The sequence below is a fragment of the Gouania willdenowi genome, chromosome 5, assembly GCF_900634775.1.
Source record: "Gouania willdenowi chromosome 5, fGouWil2.1, whole genome shotgun sequence".
NCBI lineage: Eukaryota > Metazoa > Chordata > Actinopteri > Blenniiformes > Gobiesocidae > Gouania > Gouania willdenowi.
This window is the reverse complement of record NC_041048.1, coordinates 24,128,590-24,148,610: the sequence shown is the minus strand read 5'-3', so window position 1 is coordinate 24,148,610 and position 20,021 is coordinate 24,128,590. Positions and strand designations below refer to the sequence as shown.

The window sequence follows — 20,021 nt, the reverse complement described above, 5'->3', positions numbered from 1 at the left end:
GGAGGAGCACGTGTTTATGCACCATTAATCTGAGACTAATCAAGGACATTTGGCGAAGATCCTGGCGTGGTTATATATTGTGAGATGAATAATGCCAGAATGTTTAAAATTGATAGAGGGACCATTAAATCTGTGACACTAATTACTTTCTGACTAATTCGTATTAATGGATGTGTAAAGGGCTCTTTGTGCTGCATCAAATCTATTTATATTATAATAAATGAGCTGTTAAGCATGACTCAAATAGCCAATATGAGGGACAGTTCTATGTAAGAAATGTGGAATTCAATAATCTATACCTACTTTAATTAATGAACATTTCGAGCAATTGCAGGCAAGTATGTTTAAGTTATTTGCATAGACTTAATTAAACAAAATGTTTTCAAAATAAAATAAGTAAATAAGAATAAAACTTTTTTTTGGCAACTAACAATTTTAGGGGGGAAATAAGCCTACATCTTTTAAACATTAATCTATTGGTTATATGTTATCTCTTAAACAAAACAGTCATAATGTAAACAACTGTAATATATTTCTTTTAAAATGTCTCTAAAACATTTTTTATTTTTAAATAAGTGGGGATTTATTTTGAAAACAAAAATGAAGAAGTTTTGGAAATTAAACATCCATCCATTCATTCATTTTCAGACCCACTTTGTTCTATTTCAGTGTCGTGGGGGCCAGTCCATCGCAGGGCAACACACAGATAGACATCCACTCACTCTCACATTCACTCCTATGGGCAATTTAGGGCTTGTACTACGAAGCTAGATATTTATATCCTGGATTTATCTGCATTAGCGGCCTTCACCTAACCAAACATTGTCTGTCAGACAGAAGCTGTCCTATGAATCTCGATTACAACACGCTATATTTAAGCGTGTTGATTCCAGCCTGGTTATGTGTGCGCTCTTATGACAGGGGGGGAGATTACAGCGTCAGACCAATCACAACCACAGAGGAACTGTGTAGCGCTATTTACGTCACAATTGAGGAATAATTATTTAAAAATATGAAGAAATTAAATCAATAATTCAGAACAAAACAACACTGTTGATGCAGTAAAAAGAGCAAGGGATGAATGCAGGAATTAATGAGTGTTTATTGCTTAAATTAGTGAGATTATAAATGGAGAATAAACAGACACGGATCAGTTTCACTCTCTCTTTTACCTGGAATATATTCATATTTTATATTATCTTACAGGACTGAGGCTCTTTGCATCACCACAGAATACATGGACGAAAGAATGAATGAATGAATTAATTAATTTATCGATCTGAAAGTGCCCGATTAACTAACTTATTTTATCACTTTTATTATCTGTCCATCAGATAAAAATCTATATATTTCCTATAGGATGTCATCAGTAAATGAAAGGATTACATCGATGTCTAAATATTCTCTCTCCTGTCAGCGTCACATCAGATCCACACAGCGACGCATTCACAATGATCCTCCTTTTATTGGGCAGGTTGTTTTCTAAGAGAACAAGAGAACTGATTAGTCAGATTTTATCCACTTCATAACCTGGTCCAACCAGGTTAGTCGTTCAGCCTAAGTTACCGTGGTGATTTAGCTCCGTAAGACGTTAGCCAGCTTCGTAGGATAGCACACACTAATTAAATTTTGGAAGTTAGCATGATAAGAGGCAATCTGAATCTAGCTTTGTAGTACAGGCCCTTAGAGACTCTAATCAACCTAACAGTCATGTTTTTGGATTGTGGGAGGAAACCCATGCAGTACATGCAAACTCCACACAGAACGTACCCAAGTGTCCACCCCAGGGCTTGAACCCAGGACCTTATTGCTGTGAGGTGGACGTGCTAACCACTAATATCCTCAAATTTATTTATTAAAACAGAAATCAGTTTTTGATACTTTACTAGAAATTTGTCACTTAAAAAAAAACAAAAAATCATATAATTTATGTTGATGATGACTGAGATTACAATCAGGCTAGTACCGCCCCCTTATTCAGTTCATAATATTACTTTTTTATTATTGCTTTATATGGGTCAGAATTGTACAATGCAGAATAACAGCCTTTCACAAAAAAAGCCCTTAACACAAAAACTCAACTTTTTTGTTATATTTTGCAAAAATATTCATGCACTTACTTTTACAGACACATTCATTTATCATCAACATCCACCTATTCCAGTACAGGGTCTCATGTGTCTACTGGTGTCCATCTCAGCTTACACTGGGTGCAAGGCTAGGTATCTGGACAGGAAACCAGTCCGTAACTTGGACAACACAGACTGACAGCCATTCACACACTCATTTACAGCCTGGGGCAATTTAGAGAACAATTAACATAACAGTAATGTTTGTAGACTGTGGGAAGAAGCTGTAGTACCTGGAGAAAGAACATGAAAACTCCACATAGAAAGGTCTGTGGGCTTTTCCTGATGGAAATCGAACTCAGCACAGGGCCTTCTTAATTTTAAAGGTGATTTTAAAGAGCTGTAAGCTTCTATGACAACATAATCCTTTCAATAGAGTGGCTGAAATTCACTATACCAGTTTGCAAGACTACTGGATTTCTTTATTTTCTCACATCTTACACATATGAGCTCTGAACACAACAAGCTCCACGTCTGCAAGTTTGTTAACTGCGATAGAAAGTTGACATTTCACCATGTTGGAAAAAATAGGTACGTGTTTTCTCTTATTTATACTTTTTAGGTGGCACTAAAATCAGATTTTCTTTAGAAAAACCAAATAATAGGACCAACGTAAATGTTACACCTCCACCTACAGGGAAGAACAGAAACTGACATGACAAAACAAGACTAACAATACTAATTATATAAACAGAATTCCTTATTTACTCTGTCGAACATGGAGGCTTATAAAAAGTGTGTATAAAAGGGACAAACAGAAGCTAACCAGCTCAACCACCAGGCTCCACTCTTCTGTAACATAAGCGGAGACTGATACCGGATTTCCACTGGATGCATAACTACTCCATAACGTCTCTGCTGCGTAATTTGCTGTCTGGCAATCTCCAACCGCCTCTGTTTGTGATGTGTGTCTGTTGCAGTAAGGACTCAGAAGATCTCGCTAATTCACGTGTTATCGCGCAACATAACAAGTTGTAGTCATTACAAAGAGAGCCACAAATCCATACAAACAGTTCATTGTGTCCTTCGATAGGAACAGAAGGAAATCCACTCAGTTCTGTCCTGTAGATCTTCCGCTTTTGTGGAGATTATTGTGATTCAGCCATGGAAAATGTCAATATTTATATGTGAAATACGACCCACTGATCGGGGTGTACCTCAGCCTAGTGCCCGAAGAAAGCTGGAGATAGGCGCAGACAGACCCCCGCTACCCTGAAAAGGAGCAAGCAGGTCAGAATATGGATAGAAATACAATCTGCCTTGAACACGGAGTATTTTATTTTGAAAATAAACTAGATATTTTATTCTGTGTCCTGTCAAGCTTATCTTTGTTGAATTTATGCAACATAGCTCCGGAGTCCAACAAAAATAAAAGGGCTGTGTATCTGTTGAAGAGGGCTCCGTCATGACAGAGTCATTACGCAACAGATACGCAGCACATACGCATGTGGTGAAAACACACATTGACTTTAATGGAAACATATCAGCTCTGTTGCTGTTAAGCAGCAGTACCCATCCAGTGGTAATTGGGGGTTAGGCTGCTTTCACTTATATAATAGCTTGATTTAGCCTCATTTGCATTCACAATGCTCTTATTAATCTGTCCGTATACTGACGAGGTCTCATTTTCAAGAGCGACCTGTTTTCGGAAAATACATTAATAATTTAAAACATATACCATTTAAGAATCATAGAAATGTTTAATGCACCAAAACTTCATACAAAGTTCAGTAGTTGGCTGTTGTTGCACTGCAGCTCTGCTGTCTGTCAGTCATATCTAAGTCAGATTTGTAAAATGAATTATAACTGCTCCGAGATCGATGATTTTACACAAGGTAGAATTTGCTTCTTTGATTCGCTCTGACTTTGGTCGGCCAAACTAAGCGTATTTTCTGCGGAAACTGTGAAGCGGTTAAGGATTTGCTGGTGTCAGTGTGCTATATTTCCTTGCGTGTCTGCAGGCCACATGCAAATGAAGATAATGTGATTAAATATTCAAATATAGGCTATAGTTCAAATGCACAGTTCAGATTTTTTTGAGAAATCTGATTTTTTTTTTCTTCTTCTGTGTGTGTGTGCTGTGTGCTCGTTCATATTACACATTCGATATGACTTCCATCAGTTTAGAGTATGAACTGAATGCGAGCCTGAAGTGACCCACATGTGCAAAAAAAGTGCTGAGGTAATGCGTGATGACGCAGGCATAAACCGTGTTTACGGAAGTAAATATGGAAGCATCTTGTGTCCGTGTGTGTGGCACTGATATTATGTACAATATTTAAATATTTATCAATTATATTACCTCACTCTCCTTCCACTGTCCACTCTGTCCTCTACCATGGTTGTTTTCTCCCCGCCGCTCCTCCCAGGATGCAGAATTGTGACGTTTATCATGTTTTGATAACGTAAAGGTCGAATAAATGGGATCCGGTCGTTCAGACAGCTGTCACATTGCTAAATATCAGATATGTATTGGACTTCGGACCACATGAGAAAGAGACCTGTGACAGACTTGGAAAAAATGGGCTTGTGCATGAATTATGGGGGTTTGCTTCCAATGCATTGTTATTTCACGACATATAAATGTATTAGCCACAGCTGATAAGTTGTTATTTCACTTTTTCCATAATTTTGAAAGGTGCACACATAATCACTAAGTAGCATCCCCAGGAATAAGGTAACATGTAAGACCATTTTACACCTTGAACCAAAATGCATGTGATTAGCTCTCCCCACTTCTTATAATATGCATGAAACTACAGACTTCAGTAATTCTATTGTGCGCTTTGGAGTTGGTTTTGTTGTGTTTTTTCTTACACAGTGACTGACCGTCCACTGGTTTCCTGGTGATGCGATCGTGACTTGAAACACACACCATTTAACATGACGTGCAACCATCATAATATAAGTGATCCACGTGCTCAGTGGGAAAGATTGTTTGTGCAAAACGTGCAAACATTTATGGTCTCATAACAGCGCGTGCACCCTCCCTTCGCTCTGTCCCTCTTGACTTGGTGACCGACCTAAAAGCCTTTTGTTGCAATCTTAGCCAATGGAGACGGATTACGACACCGGGCAGCTGAGATATATAAAGAGCCCCTTTTTGACCGCACTTGCACATTTTTCAGTGACACTTCTGAATATGCACACACCTCCCGTGGTCTAAAAAAGTACATATAGGACCTCAAACAACCATAGTTACACGTGACCCGGCTATGCATCCATCAGGAAGATAATTAGTCAGCTTTCAGACACTTTTTTCAAAAGAGAAACTTATTGCAAACGCTGCTGCTGCTGCTGCAGAAAAGCCGCTCTTTGGTGATCGTATTGGATTAGATGCATGTCAGTGACTGCCTGGCTTTGGTGAGGGACGGACCAGCAGAGGATTTAACGGAATAAATCAAGGGGAGCAACACGACAAGAGGAAGAGAAAAAGTTTTCTGGTGTCTACGGTTCGTCATGACAAGGTACAACTTCTTATTGTGCTTAGTGGTGCTTATCTCCCTGGGACAGTCAGGAAGCGATGAGCCCAATCTGCTGCTGTCTCCTGCCAGTGAGACGCCCACGGATGCCGGGCTGTCTCTGCTGGACGAGGACTCCGGCTCCCATGAGTGCTCCGCCTGCGTTTGGAGAGAGCAGAGCAAAGTGCTGAGGCTGGAAACCATCAAGTCTCAGATCCTGAGCAAGCTGCGCCTCAAGCAGGCGCCCAACATCAGCCGGGAAGTGGTCAATCAGCTGCTGCCCAAGGCGCCTCCGCTGCAGCAGCTCCTGGACCACCACGACTTCCAGGGAGACGCTTCGTCCCAGGATGAGTTCATGGAGGAGGATGAGTACCACGCCACTACGGAGTCTGTGATCACCATGGCCTCCGAGCGTGAGTAATAAGACTTTAGGAACGATATTGTCTCCAAATGCGTAATGCGCGTAATTACGCGGCGCACATAATGGTTGGGGTGTCCAAGCCTGCTGCGTGGACGGAAAGGGCCAAAAAGGTGTCATTCAAAGTGACCTAACATAGTTTTTTTTTTTTGCCTCATATTGGGGGGCTCGCTCTGTGCGTGGGGCTGAAGCGACAAAAACGGCTCTGGTCAGCTGTTGCCCGCGGCTGTCAAAGTGGGGATTATGTGGGAACCTGATAAATCAATAGTCAGCAGCATAAAGAGCCGTGTCTCACACACACACACACACACACACACACACACACACACACACACGCACACACACACTAATGGTTATGATGGAGCCCCTCCAGCTGTCAGCTTCCATCTCTACACCTTTTTCTCTCACAAAGTGCGTGTTTGGCTTAGAGCTGCGAGTGAACGTCAAGTGCATTATATGAGCAGTAATAATGCAGCATGTGTCTAGTTTCGCGTGAATTAATTCAGCATCGCATGTCGGTGATCGCTGCTCATTGGCCCCTGACTATTTGCTCGTCGTCTTCTATAGTTTCCCATTAATTATGTGATAAACCGCAGGCAGGCCCCTCGGAGACATCTTATAAAATTACTGTTGAGCCCAGCAGCTGTGCTCTATCGGTCTTTTATAGGAGCCTCTACCGGTTTCCCTGCTGTTCATCGCAGTGAGAAAAAGTGTGTCCAAAAAGCTGCCATTGTTCCCGTCCCCCCGTCCCCCCCCCCCTTTTTTTTTTTTTTTTTTTTTTTTTTTTTTTGGCCGCACTTGCCTTTTAAATGCGAAGTTTATAGACGCAGCTCGGGTTTTTTTTTTTTTTTTTTTTTCCACCAGGAGTACACAAAGAGAGAAACACTTAGGGTCGAGGGGAGTGTGTGACCTTTTCCTGGCAAATCGTGGGTTCAACAACATTTACACACATAATATATTCTGCACAAGGCGGAGGAAACACACTCCAGATAATCAGGTTTTGTACTCTGTGACTGAACAAAGACAGGCCTGCCCACCACCCCATCTATTGAAATATATATATCCTGCATTTAATAACTCATTTCTAATATCCACCCTCTGATTCACTGTATTCATCACAAAAACACTTCGTCAGCATGTTTTAAAACACCCATATATAATTTAACAACTTTGTGTTGACCTTTTGTTCAATAATCGGTTTTAAGAATGCATCTGTGTGAATTTCTATTTGGTTAGTTCATGTTTTAATGATGTAAATAAGAGAGCTAAGTGACACAATTTATTAAAACAATGATGAAAACTTAGGAGTTACAAATTCACCCTCTGTGTGGTGACAGCGTTCATAAACCTCTGCACTCGTGTGAAACTCGTGTTCGACGCACTGACTCACAGCTTTAAATAATGGTTTTTAAACCCTTGCCTCACATCAATCATCTGCTCGCACACACACACACACACAATTGTGCATCTCTCAGAAACCCAGTGGTAATAGATGACACCACAGTTTAATCTCTTCACGTTGACGCACTTCCTCTTTCATCCATTTCCTCATTTTCAGATCAGCAGCAGGTGTCGTCATCTTCTTTCTTTCCTTCCATCTCTCGCCCACCCATACGTTCTTCTTAGCCTCTTCTACTTTTAATTTTCTCCTCTGCTCCTCATGACGGTTGTTGAGAGAATGAGTGCATCTCTTTTGCCTGTGGCACCTTAGTGATCACACAGGATTTAAAGTGTCTTTTTCTATCTCTCTGATAAAGGGTAAACTTCAAACATTATTCCCTGTGCACCTCGAACCCAGTCACCCTTTTACTGTCGTGCATACTGCCTTTGATCGGCCATGGGGGTTCACACAGTACATACTGAACTGGACCTGCGCCAGAGTTGCTTCTTAGTATTCATTCAAGGTACGTGGGTGTCGCAGCGGGGGTTCAGAGGGTCCATGCTTCCTGGTCTTCAATTACAATGAAATTTCATGGAAAAGTACATCTATTTATATCAGTGTGCTGCACGTTATTCACTAAAACTGCTCTCTCTGTGCAGAATGTTTAGTAGGCAAGCCTTGCCCACATTACCCATGACTCAGAAACAAAATGACTAAATTGTGCCTTGTTTGGATTCATGTGTGTTCTTTATTGTGATGTTTGTTTTTGCCTGAGGAGGGACGAGGATTTAATCAGATTGATTCATCTAGAGACCTTTTTCCTCTGCCATCCATGGTCCAAATGCTGTTTTTTTCTCTCCTTCATATTTCGATGCTGATAAACCACAGAACACAAACTTTTATACGCTCATGAACATGGACACTTACGGCTGCTTTTATTTCCTACTGCGTGTAGTAGTGAAGTTAACTGGAATGAAAAGTTAAACTCATGATTTAGATTTTGGGGACTGCACTGCACCTGCCAGCTTTCATTTCTTAGACTTTGTATTTTATTCCAGGTTTATCAGGAACCACAAACTTGGGAAAGTCACTGATTTATTGCAAAAAAAAACCCCCTGAAAAACATAAATTATTAACGAGAACAATTCCCAAGATTTTGACAGATGCTCAAGTACATTTAACTTTGACAACATTTTAAGCAACATTTAATCTGTACATTTGAGTTTATTTCATCCAACTTTTTGGTGTTGCGTTGTCATCATTCATAAACTCCCATTAAAAACTACTGGAATTATGTAAATCCATCGAGGTGAAGCAAATTCAACAATCAAACAAACTTAGACAAGTCGTGGGCGAGGGGAAACATGAAGCGCGGAAGGGTATGAATGTGCAAATTTTCACATGTGCACAAATTGTGTGGACACATAGGGATGCTCACACACACACACCTACTCACACAGTCCCTCACACACACTCCAGAGAAAAGTTCTCCTATTGACAAAAAGGGTCACAGAGTTCACAGCTATGTGATATATTGGAAGAGGAGACTATTAACCTCATCAGGTCTCTTTCTTTGGGAGCAAAGACGAACCGGTAGTAACTTGAACACTTACTCCCCCCACCACCACCACCACCACACGTGCGCGCTGGCACACAAATGCCTACACACACACACACACATACACATACACACACATGCACGCACGCACGCACACACACATCTACTAACCACACCCACCAAAAAACAAGTCTTTTATAGTGTTGACCCTATAAAAGGGTCATTTCCTGAAGGTGCAGGAACCATAAAAATTAAGAGGGAGAGCGCTAAAAGGACAGAGCAGCAGAAGCCGGACTGTCTTCATCTCAGTGGTCAGTGTTTGCTGGAAGTTGATGACTATGTGAGATTTTTATAGATTTATTTATTCCATGGAGGTCTCAGTTTGACGATGACACCTGTTCCTCTGGTCTACGTGCCAGCATCAGCTCGGGGGAAGATAAACTTTGGTGTTGGATTGTTTAGAAGCTCTTCCATGGCCACTTTGTTTGAAAAGAGGGAAAAATGTCAAGAATGGATGCTTAGAAGTGTAGAATTTGCACAACATACCGTCAACTTTATGGCTAATAAAATATCAAAGGGACCAAAGTCTATTAATACGGAGACAAAATTTCCCTGCGACCTCTGGAATCTCACTCCATCCACCCTCCTTCCTTTATTCCCACGCTCTCATGCACGAACTCCTGTATCTGTTCTTGTCCCTTGACATTTGCGGTTACGCCAGTCTAGAATTTAATGCACGCTTTATCAAGCAAAAGTACAAGAGAAGAACAGATAAAGACTGCAGTGATCCAACTTTGGAGGAAAGGCTGTGAGAATGTTTTCTGCTTCTGCTGGTGCGTGCATCCCTGCTGAGCCCCTCGGTGCTGCTTTACACTTTGCTTTTCAAAGATTTTGATTGAGTTAGGTGCGCTGCAATTCATGCTGTGGGTGGAGTGGGTGGAGGGGGTGGAGGGAAGAAGGCAGTGAGTCCGTTGGGAGCAACAAGCTGCCCAGTCCTATCCTAAAGGGACAGAAATAATTAAAGGGTTTTATAGGTACAATTAAAAAGACCTGAAACAGATGTTACGTTTCACTAATAAAGGAAATAATTACTTCACACCAGTGATTAAGCCCAAAGTAGGGACATGAGTGAGAAGGAGGGGAGTAAAAAGATAAAACGGAGATCATTGAGGGGATTATTGTTGATGGATGCATTCAGGCTCTGTGTGGTCGAGTGTGAGGAGGTGCTGAGGATGAGTTTATGGAAGAGTCCATTAAATCTAAGTGGCATTTAAGCAAACAAAATGCTGCATGGACATAATGTTGGATCCCACGAGAGAGATACTGTGTCGGAGAGAGGCGCGAATAACTGTGGATTACCTCATGATTATCTGCATGAAAATTTAATTAGCATCCTTTCTGTGGTAAGGGAAAGCAGCTTTCTGCCGTATTGGATCACATGTGGTTGTAGTTCTCCTCGTTAGGAAAGTTATAAAAATGCCAACTTTTCAATTCAATTCAACTTTATTTATATAGCGCCAATTACAACAATAAGTCCTCTCAGAGCACTCATGTCACAAAATATAAAACTGTTAAGAAAATTCAGCGACAGTTTGATTCATAGCTGTTCTACAGTTACAAATGGATAAAAGGAAAGTCGTCACATGACAGATACTTTCTGCTGCTGGTGCAAACAGTGTGGTGGTGAATGGCTCTTTGCAGGAGTTCTGGCTCAGTTTCGTTCTACGCACTCTTGTTCTTTTCAGTGAAAACTGTTGGCTCAGATGCGGGATTCTTTCCTGTTGCTTGTGAGTGTAAAGAAAAACGTTGAGAGAGAAGTATTGCTCACATTTTACTCTGAGGGGATGACGTGAAGGTCTAAGACTGAAGCTCATTCTCAGCCTCAGCATATGAAAACTTGTATCTCCAAGATTGCCATTGAACTCTGATATCACATCATCAGATGAGTGTTTTTCTTTTTAAATGAAGTTGTTTTGCAAAGAGGTCGCTGCATGATGACACAAGCGAGTCAAGGTAGTATCACTTTAGTGTTGGAGAAATAGTGGATCCTTCTAATATTGAGTTTTATTGTTGTATGGGAGCAGTATTTTAATGTGTAAAACTCATTTAAATCACATACACCTGATAAAAAGTCTATCTATTTGTAAAAGGGCACCGTAAGCATCCACAGTGGCTGCGGTAGAAAAGGACATGTTCTCAACTGTTTCCCAGTTGTAACTTCACTCTGAACACAGGTGGAGTGCTGAAACAAAGATGTCTGGCTAACCTGCACAGCACGGTTTTATTCATTAAGGAAACAAGAATGATTGATTGTGTGTAGAGGGTTTTTCAGGGTTTCGGTAGGTAAAATGCTCTTATTTGTATGTGTTCAACAACCAAAGGTCATTTGGGTTTATCGCATTAATCATGGCATTTATTCTGGCTACAATATGTTTTTTCCATTGCTGTGGTAATATTAAGTATGTTGATATCTTTGAGGAAGAAATTATTTAATTGGTTCAGTAAGAAACAAAGCGTTCTACTTACCGATGATCAGTGTTTGGAATAACGGCGTTTAAAATAACGGCGTTAGGTAACAGCATTTTTTTTTTCAGTAACGGGGTAATCTAACTAATTACTTTTTACGCCGTTACAACGCCGTTAACGTTACTGAACGTTAAATGCGGTACGTTGCATGCATTGATTGAATTAACTGTGATTCGAAAGCACCCCTGGCTTCATACGCAGCTATAGTGAGGAGGTGGGTTAAAAACAAGGTGAGCGATTATGATTGGCTAAGGCGGCGTCATGTTTCATGGCAGCCAATCAGAGCCAGTGTTTTTACACATGTGCCAACACACACAACCACTACAGATTTGATGAAGCAGCAGAGATGGCGAGCGTGGAGCAGTCTGATGAAAAGTTTTTATTTTTAAGGTGGCGATACAAACACTACTTTAAATTAATTGAGATCAATGGCAAGAACGTGCATGTGAAGTGTACATTATATCCAGGAGAGAAGACTTTGTCGACATCCATTGTAAACAACTCCAATTTAATGAAGCACCTCACAATGACACACACATCTAAAAAATCTGAATTCTTTGACATATAACAACTTTTTTTTTTTTCAACCGTAACGCAAATAGTTACTTTCCTTGGTAATGAGTTACTTTTATTATAGAGTAATTTAGTTACTAACTCAGTTACTTTTTGGACGAAGTAGTAACTATAACTATTTACTTTTTTAAAGTAACGTTCCCAACACTGCCGATGATGAAACCGCTTTCTGGGCCCGATTGGATTTTAAACGAGCAACATAAGGGATATTTTAACATCGTTGTCATGCATTTGATTTTTGATATGTGTGTGTGTGTGTGTGTGTGCATATGGTTGCTGTTAATATGTTGCCATTACTATTTGATTGTCTGTATATATCATGATATATATCTATTAGAGTTGGGACGATATCGACAGAGTTCATGATAGAAAACGATATTGGGCTCTTGATAATGATATGATACAATATTTTAAAAGGGAAAAAAAAAAAAATTGTTGGAAAAATAACCATGCTTTTGTTTGTGTTACCTCTAGACATACCTATATACATACTATGGATATGAACTTTTTAATCCAAAATGAAAATATTAAAATAAACAATAACGTAAAAAATAATAAAATCTATTTAGAGTGCAAAAAGATAGTTCACGCCAGTCTAAATATTAAACCAAATCATGTCATCATCATGACATTCTTCACAATGACATTCCTATCTGTGCACGAACAGACTAGCATGTCGACATTAGGGATTGACCGATATGGATTTTTTTAGGGCAGATATCGGTTTTTTTCCATCAGTCTTAGCCGATGACCGATACGGACTGCCGATTTTCTTGAACCGATATTTGGAGCCGATACCACTTTTGCTCCTTCGATTTACATCATAAAAATTACACAGTGATGATAACAAATGGTGTTCTCAATTTATTGAAATTAACAAAGTTGAGGTAGAATGACAAGCAAAAAATATTACAAACAGGTGATGTAGAACAAGAACAAGTAAAAAATATTACTGCTCTCTGTAAATAATGCAGATTAGTGAACACAGCAGCCCGCATACAAGTAAAAAACGCAAAATCGGCCAGTCGGCAGCAATTGATACCTTTGGACAATGACTATGTCTCCTGCAGTTGGAGAAAGACTATGGTGTCACATTTCTGTCAAAAGTCAAGTGCGCAGTCTTACACAGTCACATTTAGGGGCGGGCCCCTGTAGACAGCCCCTGGAAAACCCCACCTTTCTGATTGGTCTCCTAAACACCTACTGTCTCCAGGCCAGAGCTAATCCAATGTTGGGTAGAGCTAGTGTTGTGCCAATCTACTTCTACACCAACAGAGTGGATAGTTGGGTTTCTATTTATTAGATTATATATGGCACGTATATCTTTAATGGAGGAGACGGTACACTTTCTGGCAGGTGTAAATTACAAAGCACGACAATAGGATACATAAGCTTAATAGCATTAAATTCCGAGTGTGCGTGAGTGCAGAGCATCATTAAAGCTGATATCCGGAGTTTCTAAGAAACGTCTCGATGTCCCGCCCTAAACCGCTCCACTTCCTCCCACTGCCTCTACCAATCTATCAGAAGCCACGCCTCTACTTTTCTGCACGTGCATCGCCGAACATTACAAGGTTGCATCGGGTCGCATTGATATAGGTCTATGGGTCAGGTAAGAGCCAAAATCATATTTACCTGTTTGCTGTTGTGGTTTCACTTTGATTGATAGTCTCAAAAACAGGAAGTCGAAGCCTATTGGCTGGGCTCACTCGGCGATCATTTCCATTTGTATAGGGGTCCATAGGACGAAGGAGGGACTTATATGCTGTACATTAATGTATATGAATAACCACCAGCAGTAGACCATAGTAAAAGACTAGTTAGATATTTTTTTGCATTTCAAAAGAATCATACATGAACAGAGATTTCTCAGAAACTCCGGATATCAGCTTTAACATGCGTGTTCCAGTTATTTGTGCACATGTGAAACACTATTGTGCTCGCAATTAGTTTGTAAAGCTTGACTTTTGACATAAATGTGACGCCATAAGAGACGCTCGTTTGGGACAGATGTAGTAGAGATGGAAAGGTATGTTTCACAACCCCCCACTTGCGATATCGCAATACCACTCGTAGATCTTGTGATGTCTTAATATGGTGATATATTGTTGCACTATATATTATCCCACCTTTAACATCTATTATATGCAAAGGTGCAGGTGTCCATGCCCAACCAAAACAACCAATGTGCATTAAAACAAACAATAATATACATTTGAATATTTAAGATTTTGGGATAGATAGAAGTGAATAGCAGGAACCAGCTCCTGACTGGGAGCTAATGTGTCTTAGGCTGCATCCAAATAGTCCCTCCTACCTCCTTTCCTATCCACTTTTCTATAACCCTGTGGATGACGTCATGGGGTTAAGGAAAGGTGTTAGGAGAGGAGTTAGGAAAAGGCCATCACTTTTGTTTTGACAATCAGACGCACTTCCACTAGGTAACGTAATAATCAGACGGCTGCGAAGGTTATTGACGTCTGCCGTGGATAAAAAAACTACACATTTCTGAAAATGAACTAAAAGCACATTTATAACACTTTCCACTAATATAATCTAAAAAAAAATCACACAGTTTGAAAGAGGATACCAGACTATGAAGAACAAACGTGAAACTAAAAGAACGTCACACATATGAGAACGTTGCTCAAACTCACCTTCCACTCAGAAATATGATTTATTTTGAATAAAACATAATGTGGCTTTTTTTTTTTTTAACAACAGAGTGTCTGTTTTAAGTCAGTTATAATCTGATAATCTGGCTGCAAATCATAAAATATGGGTATTAGATGATTTAAAGTTGTTCAAGGCATATTATTGCATTGGTAACTTACATGATCTTCGTCCCTTGTTGGTCATCATGAGTTTCCGTAAGCGCTCGGGTGTGCGTGTCCCTTTAAATGTTGTCGCCACACGGAATTGTGGGTCATCATTATGTGGTCTCCTTTGGTAAAGGATGCATCAGTGTTTCCTAGGCTAAAGGAGGTAAAAAAGGAGGCATTGAGCCTCCTTTCCTCATCTTAAAGAGAACTCAAACACTTTTTATCACAGCCACCACTTAAACATTTCAGGTGGTGAAGGAACAGTGGATAGGAAAGGAGATAGGAGGGACTATTCGGACGCAGCCCTAGTTTTTCAGCCACACGTGTTTCCGAGAAGAAAGGGGAGGGTCTACAGAGGACAGAGATGCGCAGACACAGAGAATAGGATATATATGGTGGAGGTGAGGGGAAATGAGCAAAATAAAACTGAGTTTAGCTTGGACACATTTTGATGTGACAGACAGTTGTAGTTCATATCACACAGGCTCCACAAACAACACAGACACATGAGAGCAGTCCATTCATCAGGGAACTTAACTAGATTGTCTTTTATAATTTATTATCGTAGCATGGTCTTTTTTTGTTAAGTATACAAATAAAAGAAGAGGTAACACATCATTTTCTTCTGTTTTTTTTTTAACAGATAAGTTAGTAATAATTGATATAAGTAAAAAAAAATCAGGACACGATTGTGAACAGAAATATTGTACTGTTTTTTAATAAGAGGGAGACAGTCAGAAGGACAATGATGATGATGATGATGATGATGATGACATTCTAATACTGTAGATATTTCAGAAACTGTTGAAAGTGCTTGAAAAGCTGACATTTCATTTGGTTTTCAGATAGTGTATTTTGTTTTCTGTCTTTCTAATGAAATGTCCGACATTTAGTTCTATTCATTTTCAGTTTAAATTAAAGTAAAATGTCATGTGATCCATGCAGGTGGGTTGCGGGAAAATTCTTATTATTATTTTTTTAAGTTGAGCACCAAGCAAGAATCCTTGTTGCCACCCTGAGGGTCAGACCAAATCAGTTTTTTGCACCCCTGGTTATGTATCTGTTTGTCTGATTATCATTTTTTGATGATGGTGTTCTGTATTCTCTTTTTGATATAGTAGAATAACTAAATTGTTGGCTGTCTTAAGTGCAGGGAAATTAAATATTAATATTCAATTATCGGAACTAAATATTTTCCTCCATTTGCCCTCATGTAAAAACAGTGTCATTTGTGTTATTGTTGTGTATTATGAAAAAGAAAAGCTGTTCTTCCCAGGGTGTTCCCACCTTAAGTTGTATCCAACATGAGCTCAGCTCTTTGACTGTAATGGATTAAACATAAAGAAGGTTGAATAAATGATGATAAAGGAGAATTTAATAAAATATAATTACTGTCAACCTGATGTCGAAAAATACAAGAGTCACTCTGTAAAGTAAAATCAAATCCATTATTGTTGTGGTTGGCTGCCACGTGGGAGCATGAATGCAGTTTTTTTTACTTACTGGTTATTGGCATGAGCTCACCGATCAATCAATGTTATCCATCTGTCTTGGGGTTTTTTTCTGCATCTGCAGAGCATGAAAAGTATGTTTGCCAATGACTTTTGGAAACAGAACAGGACATTGTCCTGTAACGTCAGTGTCCTGCTTATGAGTGAGTGAATGCACACAAGCGGTGAGACCCCAGCGTGCTTCTTGCTGTCCAGCTGTCCACCTTATTGCAGTTCACTGCACGCTTGCAGTCCCCGTCCTGCTGTCCAGCAGATGTTCTTTCTTTAATCCAAAAACAGATAGCACCACAAACAATGAGTTTGGAGTGTGTTTCAAGGCGACAGTCAGTTTAGAGCTTGTATATGCTGTGGGGCTGCATGTTTGTGTGTGTGTGTGTGTGTGTGTGTGTGCGTGCGTGCATGCGTACGTGCGTGTGTGTGTGCGCGTGTGTTCACTGAGCTAGAACAGCAAGCATTAGGAGGTGTCTTTTGTTGCTCCTGGGGGGGGTACTGTGCCCAGTCCTAATAGGAGTCTTGTGCCTGCCGTTGTCCCAAGGGAGGGCTTCTGAAAGAGGGGGTGTAACTTCACACATGCACACACACACACACACATGCACACACACCCTCCATCCTCAGCTTGAGCTCGGCCTCCCCCCACCACTCTCTGCTCCCCTGGGACTGGCCGAGAGACAAAGGGGGAGTGGGGTTGGGGTAGGATGGGATGTTTGAGGGGGTGCACTGTGGCCCTTGTCTTATTAGAAGGGTTGTGAACGTGTCACGATGATTAATATGCCGAGGTGCATTGGGATACCCTAGAGTCACATTTATTCAACACCAAGGCTCCCAAACACACACTCACCACAAAATGGCACATTTGCATTTCCCATTAAGTAAAGAAAATATAAATATATATGCAAATTCTAGTCCTATCTAGGTTTAAACCATCATGCATTACCCATTTGGACATTAACAATAGATGACCATTACCCTCCACACCCCATCTGAGATGCTTACGTTCACCTGGTTTGCAAAACCCCACCTCAAAGAACTCAATGTCCTCCAAAATGTAAAGTTCACGTCATAGCTATAATTCAGTTTTTGTGATTCGTCAAACTAACTGTTGAATCTGTCAAACCTAAATTCATTGTACATTTTTTTTAATCTTTAGTTTAGGCTATTTACTTAGTGTGACTGAATTTACACTAAATTCCTTTTTAGACATTTTAGACTATTTTTTTCCCTTTTTATGTTTTCTTTATTACCTTTTTACTGATTTATCAGTTAATTTTTGAGAAGATGTAAACATTATGTATTATAAAAGGTTCACATTATCAAAAATCCTTTCATGAGAAAAGGTAAAAAAAAAAAAAAAAACACACACACAAAACAATCATTACAACATCATGGGTAACAATGAGCCTTTGGTTCTACTCACTGGCAACATGTTGCCCATTCATTGTACACTTAACACCTTAACCCCCCATCTGTTTTTAGCGCTCTAACAGGCTCCACTCTTGACTTCCCCTGCGTAAGATTACTGTGTTTGGTTATTAAAAGTAATTGAATTGCCTGCGTTTGTACTAACATGGACAGATGGCATCGTGAATAAACCCTTATATTCCATAAGCCTCCCCTACAGCACATATAGGAGGCTAACTGTGCAACACAGGTACCCAGGGAGTCCACCAGATGTTTGATAGGCTCACCTGCAGGCCGCCCCGTGCTGGCAATAAAATCCATGAGCTGCATATGCTGCAATTACACCACTGGGAAATAAGCTGCTGTATTAATGAAGCAAACTGGGAACATAAGGGAAAAAGCCAACAAACCTGTTTCCTTTGGAAAGAGGCTCAGCTTCTGTTCAAATCTCACCAGGGATTGGCTCAGTTTGATTAAGTTCTGTAAAGACATTAGTTTGAATTTAGATGAAGTTTGTATGCGTCTGTGCACGTGTGTGAAAAAAAAAAAGGGAGGGGGGTGGGGGGGTGTCAAGGATCGCTAGTGCACCAGTAGGTGGTGCTGAACATAAGAACATGATGTCTTTACTGCCAGATTGTAAGTGCAGTGTTAAAGCCCGAGTTTAGCTGAGCAGAAATTGGCCATTAAACCATTTTGAAAAGGCAGTAAAACATTAAGTGGACAAAGTAATGAAGGAGGGAGAAAGAAAGATGAAATATTCTGTTGATTTTCTGCACATTTCCGTGCTCGTTGGCACACTCTGCCAAGACGTGGGGTGTAATTAAGCTTCTCTCTGCATGGCCCTCCCCTAATGCGTGCACCTACAGGATCTATAAAGGCACAAATGGACTTCACCTATCAATGCAGTCATTGTGTAACATGACAAAGCTCATGTGTTGTGCATGTGTGCCCGTTATAATAGCTCTGCTTCTCTGGTTACATCTTGCTGAGAAAGCTCTGTTCTGTAGAGCCAATCTGGCTCTACAGAACTACTTAACTTTTTTTTTTAGTGGAATAAGAGCAGTGGAGGCTATCTGCTACTGTGGAGAAAGCAAACCAACAAGAAGTAGTAACCACAAGTAAACACAAAGCAAAGTGCCGAATCATTCATTGCCAGTTTTGTGCTGATGAGCAAACATAACATTGCCTGCTTTAATTGCCGTGACCCTAGCAACCCACCAAAAGGAACATTGACATATTGTTTGTCCAGCGTGAGACAGAGTATAATTTACACTCACTAATGACTGTCTTTGGAAAAACGGGCTGAAGGACCATGTCTGTCCCTGGCTTGGCCCTCATTCAATATTCACCCTGGACTCTTCTAATGGACAGTCCATCTGCACCTCTGTGAATTCATATCCCTCAATGCATGCCTATAATTCAATTACAACATTTGTTTAGTGTTTAAAAAAAAAAAAAGAAAGAAACAGGAGGAGAAAGCATGGGGCAGTGTTCTCCCCCAGTCAATCAAGGTTTCATAAACATCTCATGATTGGCTGGGAGATCTCCGCCTTGATCAAAACAAAAACAAACTGTGGCTCATTCAAAGCTATTGTGCCTTTCAAAACACAAATGATTATTATTATTATTTTTTTAAATGGTGATGTGAAGAAAAACATATCACCAGTGCCATAACGTCGACCTTGACCTTCAAACTCAATCTGGCTGTTAGGCCTGCCCCTCCCCAGCAACCCTGAGATGTAAAGGGGGCTGACGGTTTTGACCCTTGATCCCATTTCTTAACTAGACTGAGGTGCCAAATAACCTTTTGACCCAGGAAGCATTTGCAGTTTGCCTGAGCAACCTCAGATTTGGCAATGATTGACATGTCCATACAGTTTTTTCTTTGCTGTTCCTTTAAATGAAGGAGTAACAACAACTCCCTTTTAATGTCAATGACAGAAAACGGCTTTAGTGAGACAAATCAGGAGCTGTAATACGTCAAGTTTGCTTAGTTTAAATGGGCCGATTAAATATTCTATTGTACTCTGCTGCCACATTATCATGCCAGATAGGTGAAGAATAAATTTCCCTTAGTAATAGAACGTTTTACATGGAAATGAATGTATTAATGCAATGGATGGATGTCGTTATATCAGATGGAGGTCTATGTAAATTAACCATGTGTATATTTGACATGTGGTGCAAATCAGAGAAACACCAAAGCCCAAGATCATGACAGGAATAAATCTGGCTGTTTGAGGA

General features: G+C 40.2%; 1 protein-coding gene across 1 annotated transcript in view; it reads left to right on the top strand.

The window, feature by feature from the left end:
- The first annotated feature begins 5,588 nt into the window (after positions 1-5,588).
- gdf11 (growth differentiation factor 11) overlaps positions 5,589-20,021 on the top strand; it is a 29,777-nt gene continuing 15,344 nt past the window's right edge. The window contains exons 1-2 of the mRNA XM_028446212.1: positions 5,589-6,003; positions 9,181-9,287. Coding sequence (XP_028302013.1) covers positions 5,589-6,003; positions 9,181-9,287 — 522 coding nt within the window. The remainder of the gene's footprint in view (positions 6,004-9,180; positions 9,288-20,021) is intronic.